Below are 12,253 nucleotides of genomic sequence, written 5' to 3'. Positions count from 1 at the left end.
CTTTAGCAGAGAATTGGACTAGATGATCTGTAGAGGTCCCCTCCAACCCCTACCATTCTGTAATTCTGTGAATGAGTCACACAACATCTGCACACATGATTATCCTCTGACACTGAAGGTAAAATGAGTGCCCTCCTGAGAGCATAGTACATTGGGAAATGCAGTCCTAATCTTTTGTCTGTTCTGAATTTTAACTTCTAGGACACCATTCCTCTACTACTCAATATCACCTTAATACTTTTTATTGTCCTTAACATTTTCCATTGTAGTAAATGCCTGTGAGCTAATGGCAGCAAGCTAGCCTGAAACACAGGAGTCTCTTCAGTATGTGTGCCACCGCACCTGAATCCCTCACTTCACTTAAATTTGGCTTTCTGCAACAGTAAGACTAGAGAAGTGCAAAGTACACTCTGAGATGTCTCTGTGCACACACTGTCTCTGTGGGCTGAAGACTTCTGTGCTTAATAGGCAGAGGACCAACGTTAATTAATGCCATGAAAAGCCATGCAGTAGGTGGGCAAATGCCAAATGTGTACTCAAACAGAAGTCAGGAAATATAGTCTAGGGTTATCCTAGTTTGTGTAAGGCAGTGTACATCTGAGTGCTTGATGAAAGTTGTTAATCTCTAGAGATGGAGAAGGACAGAGAAATATGATTACCTCAACAACATTCCTTTAGCATCTCTGACAATTTTGGAAGAGTTTCTAAATATTGAGCAGTTTAGGAAGAAAGCCAAAGAACCTCATTCAAAAATAAGCTAGTCCAGATTCTGACTCCAAGGGTCACATTGTGATTGCTTTAGTCTCATCAATTTCAATATATCAGACAGCCAAACAAGAAGAGCTTTGCCATCAACATCACTGGAAAAAGGATTTGACCCATAAACTTAAATTCAGCAACTTCATGTTCTCAGAAATCAGATATAAAAAAGAACAGAAAGCAAGGAAGGGGTATTCTCTGATGGTCTGTTATGATATTTCATATTTTCATATACCTTTTTTTTTCATTTTGTACTTTTAATTCACAAGATGAAGTTTTCAGACAGAAGTGGATGTCGTGTGTAAGCTGAGTTCCTTGTGTTTTTTTCTTTTGCCTGTCACTGGCTGCACGTTCTCTATTGATGTCTTGTTCCTGGTACTTGACACTAACCATCTTGTCTGTGAAAGGAAACACTCCAGCTGGCTTGCCTGATAAGAAGAAAGGAAAGTTTGCTTGGTTTAGTCACTCCACAGAAACCCATGGTAATGTTCCACTGCACTCTGTGTTCACACTGCGTATATCTGTGTGTGTGTGTCTATATATCTCTATACAGACCGACATATAATTTAGCTTTGTATACTTCTGCATAAGTGTGCCTTGCTTTTTCTATTGCCTGTGCAGTGTCCTTTTCATGCACTCAAGATACTAAGCTGCTCCGCAAATCAATCTCATGCTAATATCTTCAAAATTGTTTTCCATTTGCAAATAAGCTCAAATATGTCTTGAAAGTGCTTTACCTCATCTTCAAAGATTACTTGCAAAATATTGACGTTTTGCTTTTTTCCTGAAGGGATTAGTCTGGTCCAAAAATTTTAATTATGAATGTTTTTTCTTACAGCTTACTTGACTGTTTCATGTTACATCAAAATATTAATTTAGCTGATTCTTTTATTTGCCTTTCCAAATAGACAAATATTGAAACATCTAGCCTTTGTAAATGAACAGGTGCCATTAGAGTACGGTATTTCTTAATTACATGAAGAGGGCTAGAGAGTCCGTTATTCCATATGGTCCGAAGAACAGAGCACAAGAACTTAAGATTTCTTAAGAAATATATTGTAGGCATGTGAATTGTTGGGTTAGGATGAAGGAAACATAGCTCATTTTGAGGAACATTTCTACCATAATGATTTCAAAGCAGGAACTTGCAACCCCTTTGGAAGAACCTTCTGATATCTTTCTAGCCTCTGAAAGAAAACCTAGTCCCATTAAATATCTGCCCTGTTGAAAAGCAGAATCTATTTATTCTACATTACCTCCTTGTGTCAACAAATAGATAAGTTCTTATTATCGACTAATGCATTCTTATGGGCTATTAAAAACCTCTGTAACAGCTAATAGTGGATGCTCTTGAGTCTCATCTGAGATACACACCCAATTTCTAATATACAGGTCATTTTCTGAAGTTCTACCAGGCATCTGAGAGATTTGTTTAACTCCCATATAATTCAATTTTAAGTATAAATTTTTCATTTGTTTTGTGTATTTGAAAAGAGGGAAAGAGAACACATATTGAATCCTATCCACTGCCCTAACTTTAAGTTTACTGATTGCATAATAAGGAGTTATTAGAGCTCATATAGGAGCTGGGAACAACCAGTGGAATGGAAGGGGTGATTTTTTTTTTTTTAATGATCTGTAGAAGCAAGTAAAATGTTGGGATTTGATAACAGGAATTGTGACAAATTCTTGAATCCGGATGAGATAGGTTCTCACTTAAGGTTGCTTAACTTCATGTTTGTTCTCTGATACTTCTGTAGAAGCCTAGGACACTATCCAATTCTTAGCTGGGATACATCATCATAAAATCTCCACCATAGTCCATATTCATTAGCTCCTTTGTTGGTAAGAGAGTCTTTATTGGGTCAAAGAGTCTGAATTTCCCTCTTAAACCTATAGGTACAGATCGTAAGGTTGAAACCCATTAATGGCTAGTATGACAAATGAGCAATCAATATGATTTATGTGGTACTTGCTATCAAGCTTATAGAAGCCATTTGTCTAAATATGTGTAAATCTTTTTATTTATATTCTAATAATCACAGAGAGGATTGGGGAGGGCAGAGAGGTGGCTGGGTTGGTGCAAGTAAAGGGGCTTTTTTTTTCAAGTGTTTTATTGAATAATAAAGAAAAGCTTGTTGTTGGCTTTGCCAGGTTCTCTCATTTTCAATCATCCTCATTCCTAAAATGTGCAGGAACTGATTGGGAAGGAAAAAAAAAAAAAAAAAGCAGCTGCTTCTTCCTTTTTCTTTAGCATTTCAGTAACCTCTGTGTGTTCGCGGTCTACCTGCCCAACCTGACCTGTGCAGGGAGGCACTAGACTTGCCCAGCAAATTGCTTAATCCTCAGGAGCTGCAGCTAAGGGTTTTCATTAAGCCAGTTCCTTCACTCATGTGATCTGTAGAAAGAAGTGCCGGGTTCTAATGGCCAACTCTCTCTTTTTCTTCCCTTTGACTCTTACAGTGAGCATGCCCACCAGTGAGACCGAGTCCGTGAACACAGACAACGTCCCTGGAGCAGATATGGAAGGCGAAAACTGCGGTGCTAGGCTAGCGTGAGTACATTTACACAGACAGATGTAATGTAGAGGTTGATGGGTTAAAGCCCGGGCAAACGTCAGGCTTTTTAAGGGGATGAAAACTCTACAGTCGGTTAAAGGAGAGGGTGCAGCTCTATTGATCCCCGTTCTTATCTTAATTGTAATGTAAACTCACTCTGGACATCAGTAGAGAGCCTCTAGGTTTACACAGGTGTAAATAAAGCACAGAATGCCCAGCATAAGCAGAGAGCTGGTTTTGCATTATAGCTTAAAGAAGAACTGATGGATAACAGTGTTCTTTTAAAATTCTTCTTTGGTGGTAGATAACCAAATCCAGAATACGTAGATCAAAGAATGGAAATGATTATTCTATTTTAATTTCTCTCATGATTCTTGTACAATATACAGTTTCTTGTAATAGAAAAACATGAATGACATCTCTCATTCTGCAGCCCGAATTACACCCTTGAAATGCTGTACACAATACTGTAGTGACAATGAAGTACGTCACTTAGGAGGGAGTAATGCTTCCTTGAATTTGCACCATTGTAATGAATAGAGATGCTCAAGAATGTGTGAGACATCTCTTATGGAATACCATATTATATGGTGTGTGTTTTTTAGCATCAAGAGACACTGAAGAGAGGAAGAATAGGCTAGAGGAATCCTTTCTTCCCTTTTCCATTACTTGAACAAGAATGGACTTTATAGTGTGGGGAAATATGTTAGTTACTCCAAATTTCCCTGAAAAAAAAAGGGCTAATCATATCAGTACTGTAGATTGTACTACACTGGAGGATTTTGAGACTCTGTCCTGTCCTTGAACATACTTTGAGCCCTTCAGTGTTGGTGAAATGCTCATCATAAGTACAGAAGAAATGCTATGTTTCATCAGCCCTATGGTCCAGCTAGCCCAGAGTCTGGGTCCTCACAGTGACAGGATGGGAAGTGCTCAAGTCTGGTGACTTCCTACTTTCCAATCCCTTTTTACTGCTCCCAAATTCACATTTATTGGATTAGAGATGTTAGAGGGCACACTTCTGCTTTTGCCTTTAGTGGCCATTTATGGACTTTTCATCCATGGATTTATCTGAACCCCATTAAGACTGTCTGCCACAGGAGATTGTGAGGCAATATGTTTCAGAAGTTCACTACTTTCTGTGTAGACAAGTACTTTCTTGTATGTTTTAAGGTGATGTATTACTACTTTCAGTCAATGTCCTCTCCTTCTAATACTATGAGACTTGGTGATCAACAGTTCTATATTCAGCTTATCTATCACTTTCATGACTTTGTAAACCTTGATCATATCTTACACACACTCTTGGCCCTCTCCTCTACAAATTGAAGAGGAGGAAATCTTATCTGCATTACAAGATGTGATATGTGGAATATGTTATAAATTCCATCTGCTTTCCTCTAAGTGTCAGCCAACAATTTACAAACTCCAGGAGAAATTATTTGTGATAGCTTTCCTTTACCTGCCTGCTGTTGCCTACTTCATGAGTCTTTTCGTATAGATTATAAACTCTTTCCTGAAAGAATCAGGCCAGATCTATTCACCACACTGAGGCAGTTGTAGCCCTTCCTTTAACACATCCCAAACTTGCTTTTCCTCTCATCACATTACAGGAAATAACAGCTGGATATGTAGCCACTTCTTCCAGCTGGATCCAATGATTCTGTAGTTATGGTTCCCAACACAATGGGTCCCCTGGTGCTGCACAATGCCAACAACACTGGCAACTGTTACTGTAAAGTTGTATGTATTTTTAATATTACAGCTTGCATTCATTTAATATCCTTAATCCCAAAGCACCTTAAAAAACTTTATGAACTGTGAATGCAGAGTTTGTTCTCACAGTGTTAGAGTTCAGCCACCTTGAGGTTAAGATATAACAGGTGTTTAAAAACAAAGGGCACAAGTGTATAAGGAGATGTATGAGGGATCCCTTGTCTTATACTGAAATTGCACAGGGAATTTTGACAAGAGGAACATAGTTACCCAGAGTATGACCAGGAAAGATGAAGTTAAACCCGACTCTAAAGTTAATCATGACTTACAATGGAGCTTACTTAAAATAGTCCAACGTACCCACAAGAAGATGGCAATAAGCAATCACTATACTCCTGGCGTTAAGAGAAGAGATGGGTACATCCAACACATTTTAGAGACAAAGACAGAGGATAACAGAACTTGATTTCTTCTGCGTATCTTGTAAACATTAAAACAGTGTCCTAAATTTCACCAGAGCAGGACTTGTAAGGTTCAGGGAGATATACAGTTTCCTTGACAGTTTCTACTTCATTTGAAAATGAGTGATCTATAATAGGGGAATTGAAGTCTGTTATTGAAAAGGTTTTTTTACCTCTTACCCAAGGACAGTTACAATTCTCAAGGCCTCACTCAGATTGCTTTTCATCTCTAAGAGATAGATAGGCTCCTTCATCCAGGAAAATGAATGGCTATATCATTATGGTTGAAATTCTGGAGTGAGATACAAATTCTACCAATGTTTTCTCCTTTTGAAAAATGTTTGTTTGAAGCTTATGGAGCTGCAAATTCCTTAGTTATAGATAAATTCACATCTGCCTTTAATTCTGAGACTTGGAGTCTTTTCTGGTTTATTTTGTTCCATCATCACAGACTCAGGATTAGAGAGACACCAGCTTTCCTAGTTTTCAGAAGCAGTAAATCCTCTTCTTCTCACCGAGGCCTCACTTAAAACCCAAACAGGCCAATATTCCTACTGAAATATATAAAATCTAAGCAAGAATTTATTTAAATCTTTTCTTTTATTGGAATGTAAGAAAATCAGAATTGACCTAATGTTCAGGAACAGAGATAATTCATGTGGGAATCATAGAATCATAGAATGGTAGGGCTTGGAAGGGACCTTTAGAGATCATCTAGTCCAATCCCCCTGCCGAAGCAGGGTCACCTAGATCAGGTCACATAGGAACACGTCCAGGCGGGTCTTGAAGATCTCCAAGGAGGGAGACTCCGCAACCCCTCTGGGCAGCCTGTGCCAGGGCTCCCTCACCTGAACAATGAAATAGTTTTTTCTTATGTTTAAGTGGAACTTTCTGTGTTCCAGCTTCATCCCATTACCCCTTGTCCTGTTGCTAGCTACTATAGAAAAAAGGGATGTCCCAACCTCCTGACACCCACCCTTTAGATATTTATAAATGTTAATAAGATCACCCCTCAATCTCCTCTCCTCCAGACTAAACACTCCCAGTTCCCACAGCCTTTCCTCATATGAAAGACTTTCCGGTCCCCTGATCATCTTGGTGGCCCTGCACTGGACTCTCTCCAGAGGTTCTCTGTCCCTCTTGAGCTGAGGAACCCAGAACTGAACACAGTACTCCAGATGAGGCCTCACCAGGGCAGAAAGAAATTCGACTGAACTTGTCAAATTAGTTCCCCATCTAGTACTAGTGAATTTCAGTAAGCATTAATAATTATAGTCATGCAATCCTCATTTACTTCAGATTATTAGTTCTGGACTTTTGAGCAGTCATCTACCCTCTGGATTTTGTTTTCAGAGTTGACTAGAGAAGTTTTTTGCTAGGTTGCTGAATTTCATCTATTGTGAGTGAATCTTCATTTTTACTAGCCTGTCTAATTCACCTAGTAGCCATGAGTCCCCATTGCCATGTTAGTAACACATTTTTTCCCAAAAAGCAGTCTGCACTGAGCAAGCTGCAACCACACATGACTGAAGCAACAAGGAGGTTTGAAATCAAAGATAATAGATTTATTAATTTAATAGCATCAGGCTACTAGGACATTTAACTACCCCAGAACCACCGCCATGGTTACAGGCCAAGCTTGCCATCAGAATGCACTCATAATAAAGGAAAAAGTACCCAGGAGAGTGAAAGAAAAAGCGTTTTTATTGAAGATAACAGAATTACTGACTGTTCTTTCCATTCTTATTAAAAGCTGAAGAGCTTTGAAGGGCTGGGTCTGTGAATGACAGAAAGATCTGCTTGAGAAGCCAGGCTCAACTGTGCCTTTTGGAAAAGATCTTCCCTGACAGCCTTTCTCAGCTCCACAGAGACATATGTTATGCGAGATCAGGAGAATACCTCTCAAACACAAACTATCTCCTACTGATGAATTGTCTCAAAGAAGCTTTGATTTCTATAGTATCCATACTATAGAAACTGTCTTCATCAGCTGTGTTGTCTGGAGCAATGCCAGTCTTTAAACCAGCAGGAGATTCAAGAGGAGTCTAACATTTAATCTTTCTTTGCTTATTGTGTTAATCCAGTTTCTAAAACAAAACAAAACAAACAAACCCACAGCTCATTCATCTTCATTCTGCTGCCACCAGGAGAGGTGTGGCAGGGAGCAGTTCACTTCTTCCCTTCCCTGCTTTATCAGGCATCTGAATTTGAAGAAGTTTGTGTAGGGTTCCACAAGACATATGTAAAGCATCTCACAAGTTACATAGTATATCATCTCTGTCATGGTATCACCTTGTACTTCACTGACATCTGCCCTGCAGTAGAAATACAACAGCTTACATCCTCAAGGACATTTCAAAGTGGAACTTGTCTTACTTCACCTTTAATAACCTGCTGCCTCTGTGGACAAAGAAATGCGTTTCCTCTGCAACAAGTATCAATGGGGTAAACCCAGAACTAGGGGCAAAAGGTTCCAATTTGCAGGATAGCCTTATACCCAGTTCTTCCCAATAGTAAGTAATTTCTCTGAGCTTCTGTGGCTACTGCTGTGGAGAACTTATTCCTAAGGGCAGGCTAATGCTCATTATCATCAGTAATCTGTTCTGTGCAGGATGTCAGCATATATAATCTTCCAATACAATGAGAATGTTAATTTTCTAATACAACCATACAGATCTGGAGTGCCACAATAGAGCTTGCTTTTATACATATGTATTAGCTAAAAAAAAAGACCTTTGTGGAAACTAATGTTCCATAAAGCTTCAACAGAAGAGTGAAGCACTTGAGCTCAAAGGGAAAGAGAGCTTAAAATTATCTGCTTTCACTGAAACAATAAGCCACTTGGCATTTTCACCTTGGCCAGGATTTCCATACATTTGGGGGACAGTTCAATTGCTTTTCCACCAAAGAGGGTTAAAACAATAAAACAGGATAAAACAAAATGAACAACCTACACTGGCTTTCCAACTGAAAACAGTGTGTCCTAAAAATATTATGAACAATGGAAGCTTTCCCTGGCAGCTGAAACATCAGTGATTTTCTCTTGGTGCATTTTTGGCTGGGAGAATATTTCCTATGCAGTTTTTGCAATAATCAGCATAGCAGCCAGTGATAAAGACGAAAGAGTCAGTTCACTTGCAGGTTCTCTATACTTGCTTCTGTTTTTCACCTAATTAGAAGATAACCTCCTTCTGTGAGGACTGAAGTCCTCATTTCATCAGGAGCAGTTGCAAGAAAAGACCGACAAAAGCTCTGAAACTACTGCTGACTTCAGCGGGAAAACACATGGGATCAGCCCTTATGTGTCAGCCTCAGCTACTGCACTCTGATTTGCTATGAGCAAGGTGCTTTTAATATTCAGAGTCAGCTCTAGATATGTGTCTAAAGGACAATAGCATGCCCTTGTGGAGGAGGAATTATCTTCCTCCTTCATATTCTGTGACAGGCCTTGACTGTGTCTTTCCACAGGGAGAGCAAGATTATTCAGTAAATGCTGAAATGTTGGCCTATTTTCACAGTCTGTATGAAAGCCTGTTGAATAGCAAACCATCTTGAGTTTTAAGCTGGACAGATCCAGTTTTCTTAAGGATACTCTGTAGATTCTTAGTCCTGTTGGCCAATAACCACCTCTCTCTTAAAACCAGCGTAACTTCTGCCAGGTTGGCATGGTCTCCAGTGCTTCTGCAAGAAGGGCAAAAATGTTTAAAAAAAGAAGAGACATTGCTGTGTGGACTCTGCTGAAAATCAGTGATTGCCTCAGCATGAGAATGTCAGTCCACATCAAGTTCTCCAGGGCCAGTCATCTGCTCTGTTTTGCTGGAAGCTTTTAATTAATGGTCAAAAATGAGAAATGGTCATTTTATGCCACTGTAGAACTTCACAGTGTTAACTGAGTTGTACAGAGGATAGCAGAGAGAAGGATGGAGGCCCATTGCTCCAGCGTGAATCACAGAGGCATATCTGAGGGTAGAACTTAGCCCTAACACTTTACTAGGCTGAGAGTTTATCAGATATGCAGCGTACATTCCTGAAAATGTCATGTCACTATGTGGTCTTGTCCCAGTAGTATGTGGGAAAAGGACCCTCAGGTCACACAATCACAGAATCACAGAATTGTAGAGGTTAGAAGAGACCTCTAAAAATCATCTAGTCCAAACCCCCTGCCAGAACAGGACCACCTAGAGTAGGTCACACAGCAGCTCATCCAGGTGGATTTTGAATGTCCCCAGAGATGGAGACTCCACAACTCATCTGGGCAGCCTGTTCCAGTGCTCCGTCACCCTCATAGTGAAGAAGTTTTTCCTTATGTTTCTTTGGAACCTCTTATGTTCCAGCTTGTACCCATTGCCCCTTGTCCTATCATTGGACATCACTGAGAACAGCCTGGCTTCATCCTCCTGGCACTCACCCTTTATGTATTTGTAAACATTAATGAGATCACCCCTCAGTCTCCTCTTTTCCAAGTTAAAGAGCTCCAGCTCCCTCAGACTTTCATCATAAGGGAGAGATGTTCCACTCCCTTAATCATCTTTGTGGCCCTGTGCTGAATTCCCTCAAAGTAGAGCTTTTTGTATTTCAGCTTTTGTCCATTACCTCTAGTCCTATCACTGGACACTACAGTAAAAACGATGCCAGCATTCTGACTAGAAGCAATGAAAAGTCATCAGTAGACAAAGAGAGAAGGAAAACTGTTACGCCACTTGACCTGTAGCTGCATATTGCACCAAAACATAATTGATATCATGCTAGGACTGTGTTCTCATGGTTCTAAAATCTCTAAGATATGCACAGTGCAGCTCTTTGGATGTTACCCAAAGTTGTATATAATCTAGAGTCATAGTACATTTCTGTTTTACAGCTTTTCTCAGAGCTTTTGCTAGTATCCATGGGCTTTTTTAGGTCCTCATGAAGATAGTTGTGTATAGGAGGGATCATATAGTGTAAAAGTAGTTCTGACTAGCAGGCTAGATAATTTCATAGACATGTTTAGTAATTTCTACACCCAGAAAACAACTGTAAGATGGCCTTTGTGTCAAGCTTGGAGACCTACATGCTTTCTTCCAGAATTGTTTGTTGTGTGTACAATTACACAAAATCCTCAATCCTTGATATACAAGGGTGTCACATCCTTCACAAGTACATATTTTCTTTTCTCTGTTGTCCATCATAAAAAGAGAAAAAAAAGATTTCATCTCTCAGAATGTGGAATATCTCAGTATATTTGAATGCTGATTATCCTCAGTTTATGTTGATAAAATCTTCAAATTACACTGTCTTATCTATATATGGTACATAACTATGTAAGGTTAGAAGAGTTTTAGAGAATTTTAAAAATAGTCAAACAGTAGAGGTTGAATTTTAGTGTTTGCCTTTCTAAAGGTTAGACTGAGTTACATCTTTACTATGATAAAAACACCCAGTAGTAATCTGAGTTGTTTTTCATAGAGAATACTATACCATGATTTTAAACAATAGACTCTCATAGCATTCCACAGCCAGACACAAATGGGAACACTCACTCGGAATGATACAAGTCTCCCAGAATATCAAGGATGCAAGAGATGTAGTTTAAACTCAGCATAGAATCTGGTCCACCCTGAAACCCTGGTCAACTGCCAGTTTGGAGAGTCACAAAGAGGCCATGGCAGGGCCCAAAAGCCAAACTATTTGACAGCCCCTAGTGACACCAAAAAATAATTTGCTGTATGATGTAGTTAACCCTGGTTCTGAAAGACAAAAGATTCTTGATCATAAGGGTCACTTGAAAAATATGATTCAGATTCAGGCATAATGTTTTCAGAATTAGTTATTGTACAATTTGTGTTTCAAAAATTCCATTCCACTCTTGAATTCTGCCTCTAAATATAAATCTCTTCCTCCTTCCCTGTCCTGCTCTATATATATAACACACCCACATGTGATAAAGACTTCTGCCATAGCAATAAGGCAACGGGGGTGGGGGGGAAAGACAGTAGCTAACCTGTGGGAGCACTGAATGCACTTGCTGCTGCTCATAACACTCCAAAGATATAATTATCATATACATGATGAATACTACACCTGCCACTTCTCTTTTGCTTAAACAAATAAAAGATTCCTTAAATGCCATACACCTCCCTTACTGGGAAACCGTTAGCCAGAGAGGTCATGAGAGGACTTCACACCCTCTGTCCTTCACCTTCCACCGGGCAAGTCCCTCATGATATCTCTTGCTCTCTTTTCGTCTACCCTACACCACCTCTCAACCTTTTCCTATGAAGCCCTCACTGTTGCCTTTTCAGTGCCCAGCTCTCTCCTTCATTGTGATTTTTAAGTCCTTTTCTTTCCCCTATCGTTATCTGAGTCCTGTAAATTCATCGATTACAGTTTGTAGATATTGCTTATGAAGCAAGAATTCTCAGTAAGAAGTTGAGATAGCTTTAATATTAAAGATATGCTTTGTAGGTGCTTCACTCATCATCATTATTAAAGCTCACTTTGTTTCTGCAGCATAATTTAGCATTTTCTTCAGCCAGTGTATTTATCAAAAGAGTTTTTGCTTGTGTCTGTAAACACTGCTGCCTAGTATGTAGCCTAGACAAGCTGCCTATGACACAGTAGGAATGATGTATTCAGTGCAAAGGCTATTTTTTTGTCTTGGACCATCTGCTGGTGAAATGTTCCTATCACTAAAATCTCTTCCACATAAGGAAACTGACCTATCACTGATTACTTGTCAGTGACTGATGTCCTCAAACAGAGATATGACCATTTGTAAGA

General features: G+C 39.4%; 1 protein-coding gene across 3 annotated transcripts in view; it reads left to right on the top strand.

Annotated features, from left to right (window-relative positions):
• The window catches only part of CACNA1C (calcium voltage-gated channel subunit alpha1 C), a 486,392-nt gene that overhangs the window by 366,693 nt on the left and 107,446 nt on the right, over positions 1-12,253 (top strand). For all 3 annotated transcript variants that reach the window (XM_062009912.1, XM_062009929.1, XM_062009919.1), the window contains exon 10: positions 3,223-3,313. In XM_062009912.1, the coding sequence (XP_061865896.1) occupies positions 3,223-3,313 (91 nt within the window). The remainder of the gene's footprint in view (positions 1-3,222; positions 3,314-12,253) is intronic.

Source organism: Colius striatus, chromosome 1 (genome assembly GCF_028858725.1).
Source record: "Colius striatus isolate bColStr4 chromosome 1, bColStr4.1.hap1, whole genome shotgun sequence".
NCBI classification, from domain to species: domain Eukaryota; kingdom Metazoa; phylum Chordata; class Aves; order Coliiformes; family Coliidae; genus Colius; species Colius striatus.
Note: the sequence above shows the minus strand (reverse complement) of the source record. Positions and strands in the feature narration are given on the sequence as shown.